Source organism: Nansenia antarctica, assembly GCF_963989245.1.
Source record: "Nansenia antarctica genome assembly, chromosome: 8".
Classification (NCBI taxonomy): Eukaryota; Metazoa; Chordata; class Actinopteri; order Argentiniformes; family Microstomatidae; genus Nansenia; species Nansenia antarctica.
The window spans coordinates 16,324,375-16,341,710 of record NC_137678.1 but is presented as its reverse complement, the minus strand read 5'-3'; the positions used below and the strand labels follow the sequence as shown (position 1 = coordinate 16,341,710).

Genomic DNA, 17,336 nt, shown 5'->3' with positions numbered 1-17,336 from the left:
GGCTTGTTCGAAGTTTATACCCTATCGTAGTTCTACCCTACCTCAGAAATAAAAAGGGATTCTTTAAGAAAACACAGTACTTTGTAGTTTTTGTCTGAGAAATAAAGAAAATAATATTTTTCTGTCATAATTTGTCTGCAGTCTAATTTTTGGGAACAAATTGTGAGAAAATCGTATCGTGAACGCAGTATCGTGAATCGTATCGAATCGTGTGTTGAGTGTATCGTTACATCCCTAATATATAGGCCTCCCAATGTAGCCTAGCCATAACATGCACGCTTCCGATAATCTTTTACGAATGTATTCCACCATGACCGTGATTAACTGAATCAAACATGCTGGTGCTGAGACGGGACGCAAGCCTGAGAACTCTTGGAACGATGGTCTGAACATGGTGTGTCTTTCATTGGCTCTGCTCTGTGAGCGTGTTTAATATGTGACCTCCCCACAGATTTCCTCCAGCTCCTCACAGTCCGGAGGCACAGATGTTGCTAAGCACCCTGGGAAATCCTCCTTCTTCCAACTGGCTGAGGTAAGTAACCCCACCTGGAAAGGCAGGACCACCCCATACTCACACCAGACCAGCTACATAACAGCAACACAACAGCGACAGTCTCGCTCCCTTAGGCCCTCAGAAATCTTTTATGCAGCTGCAATGATGATTTAGGAATCGGTTGATGTACTGATTTAATGATTTAACGATTTAACTGAACAATTCAAATTCGCCGAAGCGGTGGAACTGAATACTTTTGAGGTTGTCACAGTCAGTCTACCACTGGAGGCAGCGATGGGGGGGAAAGGAAGTGGGGCTCATTCCTGTTGAAATAGGTCAGCTAACCCTCGATTGTGTGTGTCCCTTCCCAGAACTCCTCCAGCACTCCTCAGCCCAGTTTAGCGGACACAGCTGGCGAGGGGAAGCCGGTCCAGGCAGACCAGGCAGAAGTGGGTATTCTCTCTGCATCGTGATGTTTGTGACCACATACGATGTTTATTCAGTTATTTGATTATGTTGGACTGTAAACACTTAAATGATAATCATACAATATGTTTATTTGTCGCTCCGGTTATACAAGTATAATCGTGAGATACTTCCACTGGGGTGGGGGAGGGGGAGAGGGGCTCCGTTTAGGGTGCAAATAAGAAGACATAGAATATAATAAAATATAAGAGGCAAAGAAAAATATAACAAATTATCTAATGATATACATTTAAGGTAAGAAAAATTAGACACTCAAAATATACATTCATAAGAATGTTGCACAGGAGTTGGATAGCATATGTGTGTGCGTGTGTGTCTATGTGTGGTGTACGAAGGGTGGTCGTAGCAATGTGGTTTGATCGATGAGGAATGGAAATACAAACATATTCACCTCACCGCCTTGCACTGTCTTCATACGTTGTGGTCTCAGAGTCTGAAAGTTGAAACACCAACAACCAAACCTTAACAGAACAGAACAGACCTTAACAGAACAGACCTGAACAGAACAGACCTTAACAGACCTTAACAGAACAGAACAGACCTGAACAGAACAGACCTTAACAGACCTTAACAGACCAGAACAGACCTTAACAGAACAGAACTTAACAGAACAGAACTTAACAGAACAGAACAGAACAGACCTTAACAGAACAGACCTGAACAGAACAGACCTTAAAAGACCTTAACAGAACAGAATAGACCTGAACAGAACAGACCTTAACAGACCTTAACAGACCTTAACAGACCAGAACAGACCTTAACAGAACAGAACTTAACAGAACAGAACTTAACAGAACAGAACAGAACAGAACAGACCTTAACAGAACAGAACAGACCCTTAACAGAACAGAACAGAACCTTAACAGAACAGAACAGACCTTAACAGAACAGAACCAAACCTTAACAGAACAGAACAGAACCAAACCTGAACAGAACCGAACAGAACAGAAGCTTAACAGAACAGAACCAAACCTTAACAGAACAGAACCAAACCTTAACAGAACAGAACAGAACAGAACAGAACCAAACCTTAACAGAACAGAACAGAACAGAACAGAACAGACCAGACCAGCGCCGTAACGTTTCATCTCATCCTGTTTCCCCCCAGGTGTCCTCTGGGACGTCACTGAAGAGAGAGCCTGACGTTCCTCAGGCCGCCGTCAAGCCTCCTCAGTTCCACCTGGCGGAGGTACGGTGTCCAAATACACATAACTCACTGTTATAGCTACAGGTACCAGACCAGTGGCCTTGGTTAGAGTGTCCGCCCTGAGATCGGGAGGTCGTGAATTCGATTCCCGGCCGAGTCGTACCACCAAAGACTATAAAAATGGTACCCGATGCCTCCCTGCTTGGCACTCAGCATTAATGAGTCTACTTATATGTCTACTTACTTTTACTGGATTGGGGGTAAGACCCTGCGACATACCAGCGTCACGTCCAGGGGGTGTACTTGTACATCCAGCCGCCTCACGCTACGGAAACAGGAGATTATGGGCCTCTAAGGGCCATTAGGCTCCAGAAACATCGGTTCTCAAGGCTACTTACTTTTACGGTTATAGTTCTTGAAAGATCGTAGTATGTAGATATTAAGCTATAAAATAGTGGCTAAACGGCCATGGATAAATCGGTTAGCAATCAAGGAACGATGAAGAACAGCCAGTGAACATTAACGGAGGTCGCCACATAATAGTAATCCCGTCTGAATAGGGCTTCTGTTGTGAATTTCAACCCAAACCCCATTTTAATTAATACTATCGTCATGGTGATTATTACATTTCGAGAGGAGCCTGTTGTTTCTGGAGGCATATTTGGCTTGATGATGCATAGTGAAGTGAATTGTTGTATTTTTCTTCCCTCCCTGTTGTGTGAGAAGGAGATCTCCTCGGTGGCGGCCCAGAATGCCGTGCCAGAGGGGAAGCAGTGTGGCCAGTCCGCTCTCTTCCAGCTCGCTGAGGTAACGACGGCTCTTTCAACACAATGTCCTTGCCATCTGGTTGAATTCTATTTTATATTAAAAACCCTAAACCAAACATAACAGTAAGGGTAGATGAATTATGTAAGTAAGTCATGTTTATTTATATAGCACATTTACAACGACAAAACAGCCGCCCTAAGTGATTCACAGATAAAACACTAGTAGAAAAAAAAATAAACTAATAAAAATACACTAAAACAAGGTGCAATACAAAATAAATACAGGTGCAGAAATAAAAGTGCAGTGTCGGGAGGCAGGCTCGCCTCAGGTCAAAGGCCAGAGAGAAGAGGTGTGTCTTAGCTAATGTTTTCAAAGCCTCGACGCTCTGGGCAAATTAACATGTATTAATGCAGTAGTTAACATGCATGCATTATGAACTTGTGCCTTTGCAAAGCCTCAACCGTTCTTAATATAGGTTTCTACACAATAGACAAAGGCACTCACAAAGGAAATGTTAAACCATGTTTTTTTTCTTTTTTAATTCTGTTTTGTGTAGATGTGTTTGGCCTCCGAGGCGGGGAAGATCGACACAGCAGCCTCACAGCCACCGGACGACGATACCTCCGCCGCTTGCACACTACACGTCAAACCCAAGACCACCGCCGTCAAAGAGGAGACTGAGGACGCCCGCGATCTTCCTCTCTCTTCTCTCCCGCCCCCCGCCTCCTCCTCCTCCTCCTCCTCCTCTTCCTCCTCCTCCACCCCTACTGAAACCAGTCCTCCGACAGCACCCAGCGGCCAAACCTTGAACCAGACAAATGTGAAAAAGAAGAAGAAGAAGAAGAAGAAGAAGGCGATAGACGGGTCGGCGAGAGAGGCGCCGCCCAAAGCAGCAGGGGACAACAAGGACAAGAGCCCCGGCCCGGGCTCCTCCTCGCCCAAGAAGACCGTCAAGAAGCGCCAGTCGTCCGAGTCGGACATGGACAGCGTCCTCTACACCATCGAGGCCGTGGCGAAGGGGGCCTGGGGGGGCGGAGGAGACATAGACATGGAGACGGAGACGACGACCTTCAAGAAGAAGATCAGCTCCGGTCCCAGCGACCCTGGCTCGCCCAAAAAGGCCGTCAAAGCCAAAGCCGCCAAGAAGCCCCCCCCCCTCAAGGCTAAAGAGGAACAGGAGAGGGAGGAGATGGAAGAGGAGGACGAGGACTGCGGCGAGCGCCCGGAGCCGCCGTCGACAACCGAGGCCATGGAGGTGGAGCTGATCCCCCCCAGCCCCAAGAGCGAGGCGGACGAAGCCAGTATCGGCAGCCCGGGAACAGGCGGTGTGAAAGAGCCCGCCGCCCCTCCTAGTAGCCCCCCGCATGCCAAGCACAAGGGGACAGGAGAGGAGAGGGAGAGGGGGAGGGATGCGGAGGCCAGCGCAGAGGGCTCCGGGTCCAGGAAGTCAGAGAGGAGCTGTAAGGGAGCGCTGTACAAGACTCTGGTGTCAGAAGGAATGCTGACCTCGCTGAGGGCCAACGTAGACCGAGGTAGTGTGTGTGTGTGTGTGTGTGTGTGTGTGTGTGTGTGTGTGTGTGTGTGTGTGTGTGTGTGTTTGTGTCTGTGTGTGTAGACCGAGCTAGTCTGCTAGCTAACTAACTGTCCTCTTGCATGAAGACTGTTTGATTGATTGATTGATTGATTTGGGTAAAAAGTACAGACAGTACATCCCAGAGGATAGCACGTAAAGGTCTACTGAAACACTTGTTTCCAATCATTGGTGGACAAAAACAACCAAGACAAGAACATACAAAAACAACGCACCAAGAAACACACAAAGAGCATACAATACACAAGAACATACAACATTGAATCAGAATACAGTTTTGTCATTCTTTACAACAAAAGTGCTGCGTTTCAGTGTGTATGACTATGAGTGTGCGTGTAAGGCTAGGTGTACGCATTGTACAGTTTGTGACTCCTCTCTCTCCGTTGATTGTTTAGCTACGTACATTTGTAATATTTTCGGCCATCTGCTGTAAGTGTTCATATATGCTGTCACTGGTTGTCTCCTCTGACGTGTGTGTGTGTGTGTGTGTGTGTGTCTGCGTGTGTGTTTATCACAGGTAAAAGGGGGTCTTTCCGTGCGTCGGACAGTGAGGCGGGCTGGCCTGATGAGAGCTGGCCTTTCCCACAGACGGGACCCAACAACCCCAAAAAACTGAAGAAGTCAAAGTCCAAAGATGAGTCAGCCCCAGGGTGAGCATCACAGAACCCTCTGTATCTGATACGTGACACGTTCTAGTCTTTTGGTCCGCATATCGGCAACCAATCAAAAATGTTCAGACGGTTGTCAAGGATCACCCCGAGGTTCTTGGCTGTCTGGGAGGAGGTCACCATAGAGTTCTCTACTGTGATGGAGGAGGGCATGCTTCCAAGGGTTAGGTCAGCTCAGTCTCCAGGTGGAGCTTGGATGAGTTGATGGGCTGACATCCAAGCAGAAATGTTTGCGAGGCACGCAGAGACACGTGTTGCCAAATGTGTTGTCAGAGGGGGAGAAAAACAGGAAGAGTTGAGTGTCGCCTGCCTGCCAGTGGTAGATGAAACCATGTGAGGAAATTGCCGAGCCAAGAGATTTGGACTAGAGGAAGTAGTATCAAGAGCTGTTGTCGGGTTCCAAACAGGTATTCGCTGACATGACACCATCGTCATCATCGCTAACTAACCGTCCACTTTGTCACACCGCCTGGAAACTACAGACAAGATGCCTACAGACAGACTAGCTGTGTTCTCAGTAAACCACATGCTGTGAACATTGCAACGCCGTCAGGCCCCTGACTTGGCCATGGCTCAACTGTTTTGGCCACAACCTCAATCTGGCGTGACAAACACCAAACAGACAGACCGACAGACCTCAGAGTCTGCCGTGCAGCCTCTCTCATAACCCCGAAAGAGAGAGCTCAAAAAGAAGGACTCCCAGAGCATAGTCTCATAACGGTGACTAAATCAATATTGTATAGACAAATTATGGCCTATAGGCTATATGCCATAGGACATGAGACAAGTTATACTTTTACAAATGCTTCTTATTAAGCGATCATATTATGCTATGCAACAGTTTAGTTTGTCAAGCTGTGATCAGGATGTTAACTTTAAGTTAGTGTTGCTAAATGTCATAGGGTGTAGCAGTCCCCGCATAAGTAGCACAACATTATTGTTCTCGGTAATTCCATACCCTGGTAAAAGTTTAGGACGGTAATAAAAGTATGAAAAAATGTACCCTACCCTACAATGAGATTTTTTTAAAATTAGGTTTTAATAGTGTAAAAAACAGCAGGTTTAACAGAAAAAATGGATACCACCCCACCCTAATGCCCAAGCAATAACACCACCGCCACTAGGTTTCACAAATGAGGTGGTATCTTGTGGATTTTGGGCATTTCACGTATGTCTTTCAGATCGTATGTCTGCTTCAGGCTAGAGAAAAGTCTTTTTTTATTGTGCTGAAATCTACAGTTTCATCGAAATTCTAAACGGTATTATACTGATACGTATCTCTTCCTCCTCATGTGCAGTTTGGGGAAACTGGAGGAGGAGTTTGAGAAGAAGTTCAACAGTCTGCCACAGTACAGCCCTCTGACCTTCGACAAGAAGAGCAGCGCCGTCACCAAGAAGAAGAAGACGGACAGCGTCACCGGCCCAGAGGAGCCCCCGAAACCGAGCAAGGGTGAGAGGACGACATCATTACAGTGTTCACTCCGTGTTTAAACACTGTTCTTACTACCTCAGGAGTCGCCCATCTCACCCATGCCTCCATACCACGTCTTGTTAGTCTTGTTGCCTTTCACAGGAAGTACTTCTTTCTCTCTCATGACGAACACATTGTTTACCATTTAACATAGCATTACCATGCTGATATAAGGAGATCTTTCTTGGTCACGTGGCCGGAAATTATATATTGATGACTCAGAGAGAAGGTTGAATCGTAATCATTGTATTAGGCAGATCTGGGTTGCATTCTCTTGTACAGATGTTTCCAAGGCAGCATGCTCTGTTAAGTCCAAGCTTCAAGCATGGCTACAACATAGGAGATGTCGAGCTTGGCTGCGGCTGGTGCCGAGCCTGGCTGTGGCATAAAGAGATGCCAAGCCAAGTACTGATGTTTGTTACAGCTTATATACAGTTCTCAGAGAGGAAATAGCTTTTACCTCGTAACTTACAATACTGACATTAGTTCCAGTGTTGCCACAGTTACTTTAAAAAAGTATTCTGATTACTGATTACTGATTACTCCTTTAAAAAGTAATCTAGTTACTTTACTGATTACTTGATTTTAAAAGTAACTAAGTTAGATTACTAGTTACTTTTTTAGTTACTATTGGCAGCTGCCTAGGCACCCGACCCCCCCCCCCCCCCCCCCCGCAACATAAAAATGAAAACTGGTTTTGCCAAAACTCACTTTATTTTAACAGTAACTTAAATTACATAATTAAACTTTAAACAATAACTTAAAACAACAAAATAAAGAGTCTTTCTTTGCCTCACCCAACATAAATACTTGTTTTTAAACAATAAAATAAATATAATCTTTATTTAACAGTAACTAGCAAGGAGTGGTTTCACAACACCTAAAACCTACCCTGACCATTCAGATATGATCCTAATATAATCCTAATCCTAAACTGGGTGAGTCTGAGTTTATCAATGATCAACATTTATGTTCTTGTCATCCTTTGCTGACACAAACTCAAAATAATCCTTATATTTCCAGCTATTTAACGCATATCTCTGTTCTCGCTCCATTGTGTAGGCTACGCTTCTGTTTACACTGTGCAATCAGCGTGGTGATACACGTGAGCGATTCTGCTGCAATCTCGCGATAGTCGAGAGCCGTTTTTTGCGGGCATGGCCTTCCATAGTAACCTCGTGTTGAAAACGTGAGCACTGACGCGAGAAAAGCTATCGAACATTACAAAGAAATACTGCATTTAGCCTAAGTTATGAGGTAGTAACGCAATAGTAACGCACAGTCACTTGAATAAGTAACTTTAATCCGATTACTGATTTGGAAATAGTATCGCGTTAGAATACTCGTCACAGGGAAAAGTATTCAGATTAAAGTAACGCGTTACTTAGTAACGCGTTACCGGCATCACTGATTAGTTCCCATACATGGCTATACTGTGTTCATGCTGTTCTGCTCTGTTGACCACTGGGTAGGCTCGTATGTCCTTAGAGTTAAACTGGTCTCACTTTTTCTCCCCTGATGTAAGATTAATTTGACTGGTAAATTATTTCTATTGAAAAACATGTGGAGTTCTTAACAAAGTCAATGAATGACCACATCAGAAATAAATTAGGCATCGGTTCCATCATACAAAGTACATTATATGTCAATATAACAATGTCTGGAAGTAGATCTTCAATCAAAGGAACGGCCTTGTGTTTCTGGTAACAAGGAGTGCTATTTGATTCTTTGATGGGCATCAGTCTTGCACGTGTTCTTGCCTCTGTTCACAGCGTTAATAGGTTTTATTAACTTAAAACAATTTTAGCATTATCATTACACTACACCCCTCCTTTTCTTGACTTAAGTCTATAAAATCTTAGGCTCTCCATCAATTGATTGTGGCATTAACCTGCTCAGAAACAGTTGGAAACAAAAATACAGATGTTAAGCATAAGTTTGTTAATTGGGTTATCTGGACTGTTGTTCCCGTCCCTTAGAATTCCTAGAAGAAAGTTTGTAAGTTCGTGCCATGAGTAGTGTGTGCATGGTATTGCAAACTTGCAAGTGTTGGTTCTCTCTTAAGAGTATACCAATTTTGTATGTTGAATTCAGCTGTTTACTGCTGATGACACTGTTAGTTGCGTGCGTCAGTACAATTGAACAATTACGACTACATAAAAGTATGTGTAAGTCTCTCTTGTCATCATCATGTCTCTGTCTTAAATCATAAGAATTAACATTTCCATTGTTTGTCACATTGAAATGTCATTAGTTTGTCTCATTTCTCTTGTTTCATCCGGCAATAGCTTCCTTCAGCATCTGCAACATTCTCTCCCCACTTCTGCAATGGTTAACTTAGACCAGATCTTAACAGCATCTCGGTCTCTGAGTCCTTCGCTCAATGTCTCTTGATTTCCTTGATTCTGTCAGGAAATAGAATCGACAGGCATTGTCAGAATACATTCCAGGTCTTTCTTGCTGAATTGTGTTTTCTCCATCAGAAATGTCCTCCTTTGATGTTTCACAGTCTTAGAGTCTTAATTTGTATTTCTCTGTTCACTAAATCAATCAAAATGTTATATGTCTGCTGAATCAACACAGATTTGCATGATAATTTCAATATGAGACAAATTTGTCTATTTGTTGTATGTTGTAGCTCGATGTGTGTGTGTGTGTGTGTGTGTGTGTGTGTGTGTGTGTGTGTGTGTGTGTGTGTGTTTGGTTACAGGAGCAGTCTCCGTTCTATTAATAGCCTAGGGTCAGAGTTTTAACACTCTCGCCCTGTTGTGAAGCTTGGTTCAGAAATATGGTTGTTATTCATTTCATTCTTAATGATAACATTCTGCATGCCATTCATACTAGTTTGCTTCCCATGATGTTAATAGACATGCGGTTTTAGTAATCAATTATGTTGATTGAAACTTCTCTTAGAGTCTTTTAAATATTATGGCCAAATCTTTTCAAACTTAGTTTTCCTCAAAGTGCTGTGCTTTCAATCACGTATTTAAGGTCTTGTCCCTAACTTAATACACAATAAATATCTCAGTTTCTACTGTTTGTCCACAGTATTTCCATTACACAATAGACTTCTGCTTTGTTCCTTACAAAGTTCAGAATCTCAATAAATCCTAACTCTCAGTGTTTTGACCACCGTCTTTGACTATACAGCGCCTTCTATTCAAACTATATTTTAATTTAGTACTTTCCAATATCAATGCATCTCCTTTTTGAAAAAAATTTAGATTCGTTCTAGAACAGCAATTCAGGTTAAAGCAAATAATCACATTGTGCCTTACCTGTTTCGCTGAATCTAGCATCCTGTTCGTTAGAAGCCATTTGATAATAGGAGATCTTTCTTGGTCACGTGGCCGGAAATTATATATTGATGACTCAGAGGGAAGGTTGAATCGTAATCATTGTATTAGGCAGATCTGGGTTGCATTCTCTTGTACAGATGTTTCCAAGGCAGCATGCTCTGTTAAGTCCAAGCTTCAAGCATGGCTACAACATAGGAGATGTCGAGCTTGGCTGCGGCTGGTGCCGAGCCAGGCTGTGGCATAAAGAGATGCCAAGCCAAGTACTGATGTTTGTTACAGCTTATATACAGTTCTCAGAGAGGAAATAGCTTTTACCTCGTAACTTACAATACTGACATTAGTTCCCATACATGGCTATACTGTGTTCATGCTGTTCTGCTCTGTTGACCACTGGGCAGGCTCGTATGTCCTTAGAGTTAAACTGGTCTCACTGTTACTTGATATGGTATGTGCCTGCTCCTAAATATGTTGTTTACTACTGAGAGTGGGCACACCTAAAATATGTTTAAGGTTAAACAATGAGTATTGCAATATAGTCACACAGCATTTGCATATAGTCACACAAAAACGCATCATATCAGCTCACTCTTTTTTTTCTCCCCTGATGTAAGATTAATTTGACTGGTAAATTATTTCTATTGAAAAACATGTGGAGTTCTTAACAAAGTCAATGAATGACCACATCAGAAATAAATTAGGCATCGGTTCCATCATACAAAGTACATTATATGTCAATATAACAATGTCTGGAAGTAGATCTTCAATCAAAGGAACGGCCTTGTGTTTCTGGTAACAAGGAGTGCTATTTGATTCTTTGATGGTCATCAGTCTTGCACGTGTTCTTGCCTCTGTTCACAGCGTTAATAGGTTTTATTAACTTAAAACAATTTTAGCATTATCATTACACTACACCCCTCCTTTTCTTGACTTAAGTCTATAAAATCTTAGGCTCTCCATCAATTGATTGTGGAATTAACCTGCTCAGAAACAGTTGGAAACAAAAATACAGATGTTAAGCATAAGTTTGTTAATTGGGTTATCTGGACTGTTGTTCCCGTCCCTTAGAATTCCTAGAAGAAAGTTTGTAAGTTCGTGCCTTGAGTAGTGTGTGCATGGTATTGCAAACTTGCAAGTGTTGGTTCTCTCTTAAGAGTATACCAATTTTGTATGTTGAATTCAGCTGTTTACTGCTGATGACACTGTTAGTTGCGTGCGTCAGTACAATTGAACAATTACGACTACATAAAAGTATGTGTAAGTCTCTCTTGTCATCATCATGTCTCTGTCTTAAATCATAAGAATTAACATTTCCATTGTTTGTCACATTGAAATGTCATTAGTTTGTCTCATTTCTCTTGTTTCATCCGGCAATAGCTTCCTTCAGCATCTGCAACATTCTCTCCCCACTTCTGCAATGGTTAACTTAGACCAGATCTTAACAGCATCTCGGTCTCTGAGTCCTTCGCTCAATGTCTCTTGATTTCCTTGATTCTGTCAGGAAATAGAATCGACAGGCATTGTCAGAATACATTCCAGGTCTTTCTTGCTGAATTGTGTTTTCTCCATCAGAAATGTCCTCCTTTGATGTTTCACAGTCTTAGAGTCTTAATTTGTATTTCTCTGTTCACTAAATCAATCAAAATGTTATATGTCTGCTGAATCAACACAGATTTGCATGATAATTTCAATATGAGACAAATTTGTCTATTTGTTGTATGTTGTAGCTCGATGTGTGTGTGTGTGTGTGTGTGTGTGTGTGTGTGTGTGTGTGTGTGTGTGTGTGTGTTTGGTTACAGGAGCAGTCTCCGTTCTATTAATAGCCTAGGGTCAGAGTTTTAACACTCTCGCCCTGTTGTGAAGCTTGGTTCAGAAATATGGTTGTTATTCATTTCATTCTTAATGATAACATTCTGCATGCCATTCATACTAGTTTGCTTCCCATGATGTTAATAGACATGCGGTTTTAGTAATCAATTATGTTGATTGAAACTTCTCTTAGAGTCTTTTAAATATTATGGCCAAATCTTTTCAAACTTAGTTTTCCTCAAAGTGCTGTGCTTTCAATCACGTATTTAAGGTCTTGTCCCTAACTTAATACACAATAAATATCTCAGTTTGTACTGTTTGTCCACAGTATTTCCATTACACAATAGACTTCTGCTTTGTTCCTTACAAAGTTCAGAATCTCAATAAATCCTAACTCTCAGTGTTTTGACCACCGTCTTTGACTATACAGCGCCTTCTATTCAAACTATATTTTAATTTAGTACTTTCCAATATCAATGCATCTCCTTTTTGAAAAATGTTTAGATTCGTTCTAGAACAGCAATTCAGGTTAAAGCAAATAATCACATTGTGCCTTACCTGTTTCGCTGAATCTAGCATCCTGTTCGTTAGAAGCCATTTGATAATAGGAGATCTTTCTTGGTCACGTGGCCGGAAATTATATATTGATGACTCAGAGGGAAGGTTGAATCGTAATCATTGTATTAGGCAGATCTGGGTTGCATTCTCTTGTACAGATGTTTCCAAGGCAGCATGCTCTGTTAAGTCCAAGCTTCAAGCATGGCTACAACATAGGAGATGTCGAGCTTGGCTGCGGCTGGTGCCGAGCCTGGCTGTGGCATAAAGAGATGCCAAGCCAAGTACTGATGTTTGTTACAGCTTATATACAGTTCTCAGAGAGGAAATAGCTTTTACCTCGTAACTTACAATACTGACATTAGTTCCCATACATGGCTATACTGTGTTCATGCTGTTCTGCTCTGTTGACCACTGGGTAGGCTCGTACGTCCTTAGAGTTAAACTGGTCTCACTGTTACTTGATATGGTATGTGCCTGCTCCTAAATATGTTGTTTACTACTGAGAGTGGGCACACCTAAAATATGTTTAAGGTTAAACAATGAGTATTGCAATATTTGATAGGCACACAGCATTTGCATATAGTCACACAAAAACGCATCATATCACATGCTCTTGTTTCTTTCCTTTTTTTTGTTTGTTTCTTTTGTGTTTGTGTTTATATCAGGTTCATCTCCATCTCAGAAAACTACTTTATTCCACAAGATTGTTAGCAAGTCCAAGCACATGCAGGAGAAGCCCAGTACTGTGGACAAAGGTGAATTAGAGGATCGTTGTGTGTTTCTGTGTGTTTGTCCAGTGGTGAATGTTCTCGGCATGATGTCATGTGGTTCATGAAACCTGGGCAAATGAACATTATGATGTCACAGTAAGTTAACCATGTATAGAGCATGGCACAGGGGGTGCTGGACACCATTTCTTAGAAGAGCTAGCACAGCCGTGCCTTTTTTACCTACTATAAGAGCCGCCTCGGGGGTCAAATGACCATAGTCTTTACAATGGGAATCTGCTACTTACACACAACGACCACTAGTTGGCCGTCTTGTAAATTATCCTGCCTCCTACACAGAAAAACTGCAACATAGCTTTATACTAGCTTATCCTGATGTGATTTTGAAAATGTAAGGATACTGGGTGGTAGAACGCACATATCTAGGAAAGGTCATGAAAGGAGGGTCCTGAAATTTGATCGAGTGCAAAGATATAAAAAAAAACTTTACTCACATCAAATGACCCCACCCATGGCTGTTCTAGTGTTAACCAATAGTTGTGTTTTCCTACACCAGCCCACCTGTATTCTACATAAAGACACCTACAACTTTAAGCAATGTGAACCTGGAAAACTTGCCTTCCTAATGTGCCATAACATAAATTCAATCAGCTCGTTGAGATTAAGATCCAATCGCAGAAACCCTCATATGCTGGGACTTAACACTCTTATATTCATATCGTAAGGCCCTGATTAGATTACATTAGATTCAACTTTATTGTCATCGCAGAGTACAAGACTGCTATACAATGAAATGCAGTTTAGCATCCATCCAAAACGGCAAATAGTGATATAAGGGCAGAACGCAGAAGGTATAAAAAGAACAAGAATGGTAGTGAAAGGTAGCTATACAATATACAGTATGTGCAGAGGTAGTGTTGTAAACATCATGTTGTGTCTCATTTCTATATTAATAGAACAAGAATGGTAGTGATGGGTAGCTATACAATATACAGTATGTGCAGAGGTAGTGTTGTAAACATCATGTTGTGTCTCATTTCTATATTAATAGAACAAGAATGGTAGTGATGGGTAGCTATACAATATACAGTAGGGTCAGAGGTAGTGTTGTAAACATCACGTTGCCTCATCTCTATATAAATAGAACAAGAATGGTAGTGATAGGTGACTATGTAATATACAGTATGTGCAGAGGTAGTTTTGTAAACAACAACAAGAATGGTAGTGATTGTGATAACTATACAATATACCTTATGTGCAGAGGTAGTATTGTCTCTTATCTCTTATCTGTCTCTCATCTCTCCTCAGTGGTGCAGAGTGACCCCCCCCCCACCGTGGACTCCACTGCCAAGGCCAAGCCCAGCCCCCCCCTGGCCCCCCCGGGCCCCCCGCCCCCCCCCCCCTGCTGCCCTGCTGACCCTGGAGGCCCACGCCGCCTGCAGCGCTGAGATGCTGGTGGGCAGCCAGAAGAGAAAGGCCCGGAAGAGCAAGATCACCCACCTGGTGCGCTCGGCCGACGGCCGGGTCTCCCCAGCGGAGGGTGAGCAGAGCGGAGCCGAGTCCAACCGGCTGCTTACAGATACAGAATACTTTATTTATCCCCCGAAGGGCAATTCAGTTTCCACAGTTCGTGGCCACAAACACACGATCACACAACAACACACTCACCACAGGAGCTCAGCACCCCAGTCCACGGTTCACAAGTGCAAGTCCGACAGTTCAGGTTTAAGAACAGTTTGAGATACATAAAAAGTGTTACAATTCAAGTTGAAGAACAGATTCTTGGCTGCACTCTTAACTAAACTGTAAACTGTAGAATTCAGACCTTTCTATTTTTAGTGTTTAGTATTCCTATTGGTGTCATAGAGGTGGGGGTGGTGGTGGTCTAGTGCAGTGTTTCTCAACCCTCTCCTCCGGGCGCCCCAGCCGCTCCACATATTTGATCTGTTCCACCACCAGCACACCTGATTCAACTAATCAAGTACAAACCATAATTGCGTTGTACTTGATTAGTTGAATCAGGTGAGCTGGTGGTGGAACAGATCAAATATGTGGTGCGGCTGGGGCGCCCCGAGGAGAGGGTTGAGAAACACTGGTCTAGTGGATAGTGAGTTGGACTGGCGATGGGAAGGTTGTGAGCTCAAATCCCGCCCGGGAACACCACCACCCACAGTGCTGTTACAAGTTTCAAGTTTATTTGTTACGTCACATTACACATAGTGTAACAGAGTAAAATTCTTAGGCTTCGGATCCTGACATTACATTGCAGCTCAAGACATAGGCATAATAAATTAAACATAATTCAAGATTAAGTTTCAGTAGTACAGGACATAAGAGGCAAACAATAATAATAATAATAGTAATAGTGGTAAGGTTACTTACATGTTACGTACATGGTAAGGTGGCTGTTCTCTTGAATAAACTGTAGCATTCAGATTTTTTTTTTTAAGTATTCCTGTTTAGAAGAAAAAAAAATATTTGTAAAAAAAGAGGTTTAAGAGACTGTTGTAGAGGTGGGGGTAGTGGTGGTCTAGTGGATAGTGTGCCCTTGAGTAAGGCACTTAGCCCTCAGTTACTCCAGGGGGAATGTCCCTGTAATGTGTAATTGTACATCGCTTTGTATTAAAAGCCTCTGCTAAATGGCAAATTCTAAATTCTAGGTGAAGGACTAGTATTGAATTAGTATTGTTAATTAATTAGAATATAATAATATTATCAGTCTGTGGGGCCATTTTAAAGGGAAATGGCAGTATCTTCACGTTGTCCTCTGTTCTTTGTTTGGTTTTACCTCAGAGGACAAAGCCAGGGACCAGGAGCAGGATGAAAAGCCATTATCCCAAGAGACTTTATGCAATGAACCAGGGTGCCATACCGCCCCCGGACCACAGGAGGCAGACGCCAGCAGCAGCACACCTGAAGACCTGCCTACCTTCTTCAGCCTGGCTGCCCTGGCCGAGGTGGCAGCCATGGAGAACATTCACAGGTAACCAACGGAAACACTTAGGCTGCATTTACACTGCAGGTCGTAAGGCCTAGCTCCGATTTTTTGGTCTATATCCATTTTTTTGGAATGCCTGCTTGTCTACTTTAAAAATAATAATAATAATAATAATAATAATTGTTAATGACCCATATCTGATACCTGTGCAATAGTTCAGTGTAAAATATGTAATTTATAATGTCATGTTAATGTTAATGCACCCTGCTTACTGGCAAAATTATGACCTTGGAAACATCTTCAGCTAATTAATGTCATGTAAGTAAGTAACCCGCTGAGCTTCATTTCATGCTACGCATGCAAATCCGGGTGTAAACAAGAGCGAGGACAGTAGAGGAGGGTCTTTGCTGCTAACTTCCATCCATTCAATCTCAATCGAGATTCTAGGATATGATATCGTCAATGTATCAATGCTCCGCCAACCTTTTAACTTAATGTGTTTCCTAAAGGAGTTTTCTCCTTGTGTGTAGTTCAATTATTAGAGACGGTAGAGACATTAACATGCCAGTAAGATGTCCTCCCCTCCTCCCCTCTCCCCTCTTCCTCAGAGGCCAGCGTGACATTGGTGAAAGCCAGAAGAAGGATATGGCCCAGACCCCAGTGCTCATCTCCTGTGCTGACCAGTGAAGTGAATCGCCCCCCCCCTCCCCTTCCTCCTCCTCCTCGAGAGCAACAAAATGGACGCTGGCGTGTGTGCGTTTACCTTTTCCTCAAATGTCAAACCCCCCCCTGTCTTAGAAGAAGGAGATTAAATGGGACTTGTGGACCGATCCCTCCCCTTCTGAGATGAATTAGGTTGAGCTCTGGTCCGGTAGGGAACGAGGGGAGACCCCACCCCAACCTTCTCTTCTTTTGGCAGGAGGAGGAGGCCGCTGTGTTTCTCTCTCCTCAGAAGCCTCTACCCTAGAGGAACCTGTTAAGAACCAGGCACCCCCCCCCCCCCTTCCCCGGGGGTAGCATGGCTTCCCTCTCCCCCTAGGGATGGTTGTGATATGCTTAGCGAGTACCTTTGTTTCCGATATATACGCCATTTTAAGGTCAAGTTTTGCAAACATAAATTGCATTTGGGGGGGAAAAAAACAAAAAAAAACATCCATCTATCAAAAACATCACCTGTTTTTTCCACTTGTAAGAGAACACAGTGTTCCCTTTTTTCCCCACACACGCACTTTGTCGAAAGTCCCCTCTCCACCTACTATACCTCGATGTAAGGAGAAGTCTAATCTTGTGGCTTCCTCGCATTCATTCCTGCTCAAACCCAAGCTGACACAGCCTGGGCAGATGATCCTGGCTGACAGGAAAGGCTTGCATGGGTGTTTGAGA

General features: G+C 42.9%; 1 protein-coding gene across 1 annotated transcript; it reads left to right on the top strand.

Annotated features, from left to right (window-relative positions):
- Positions 1–310: 310 nt before the first annotated feature.
- LOC308163934 (HMG box transcription factor BBX-like) lies at positions 311–16,640 on the top strand (the record flags this gene model as incomplete). Its single annotated transcript, XM_080538105.1, has 12 exons — positions 311–316; positions 452–532; positions 865–942; positions 2,088–2,168; positions 2,853–2,933; positions 3,451–4,426; positions 5,003–5,135; positions 6,452–6,603; positions 12,953–13,074; positions 14,324–14,555; positions 15,809–15,998; positions 16,562–16,640. 12 exons carry the CDS (start codon positions 311–313, stop codon positions 16,638–16,640), a joined length of 2,211 nt encoding a protein of 736 aa, XP_080394231.1.
- Between the last annotated feature and the right edge of the window lie 696 nt (positions 16,641–17,336).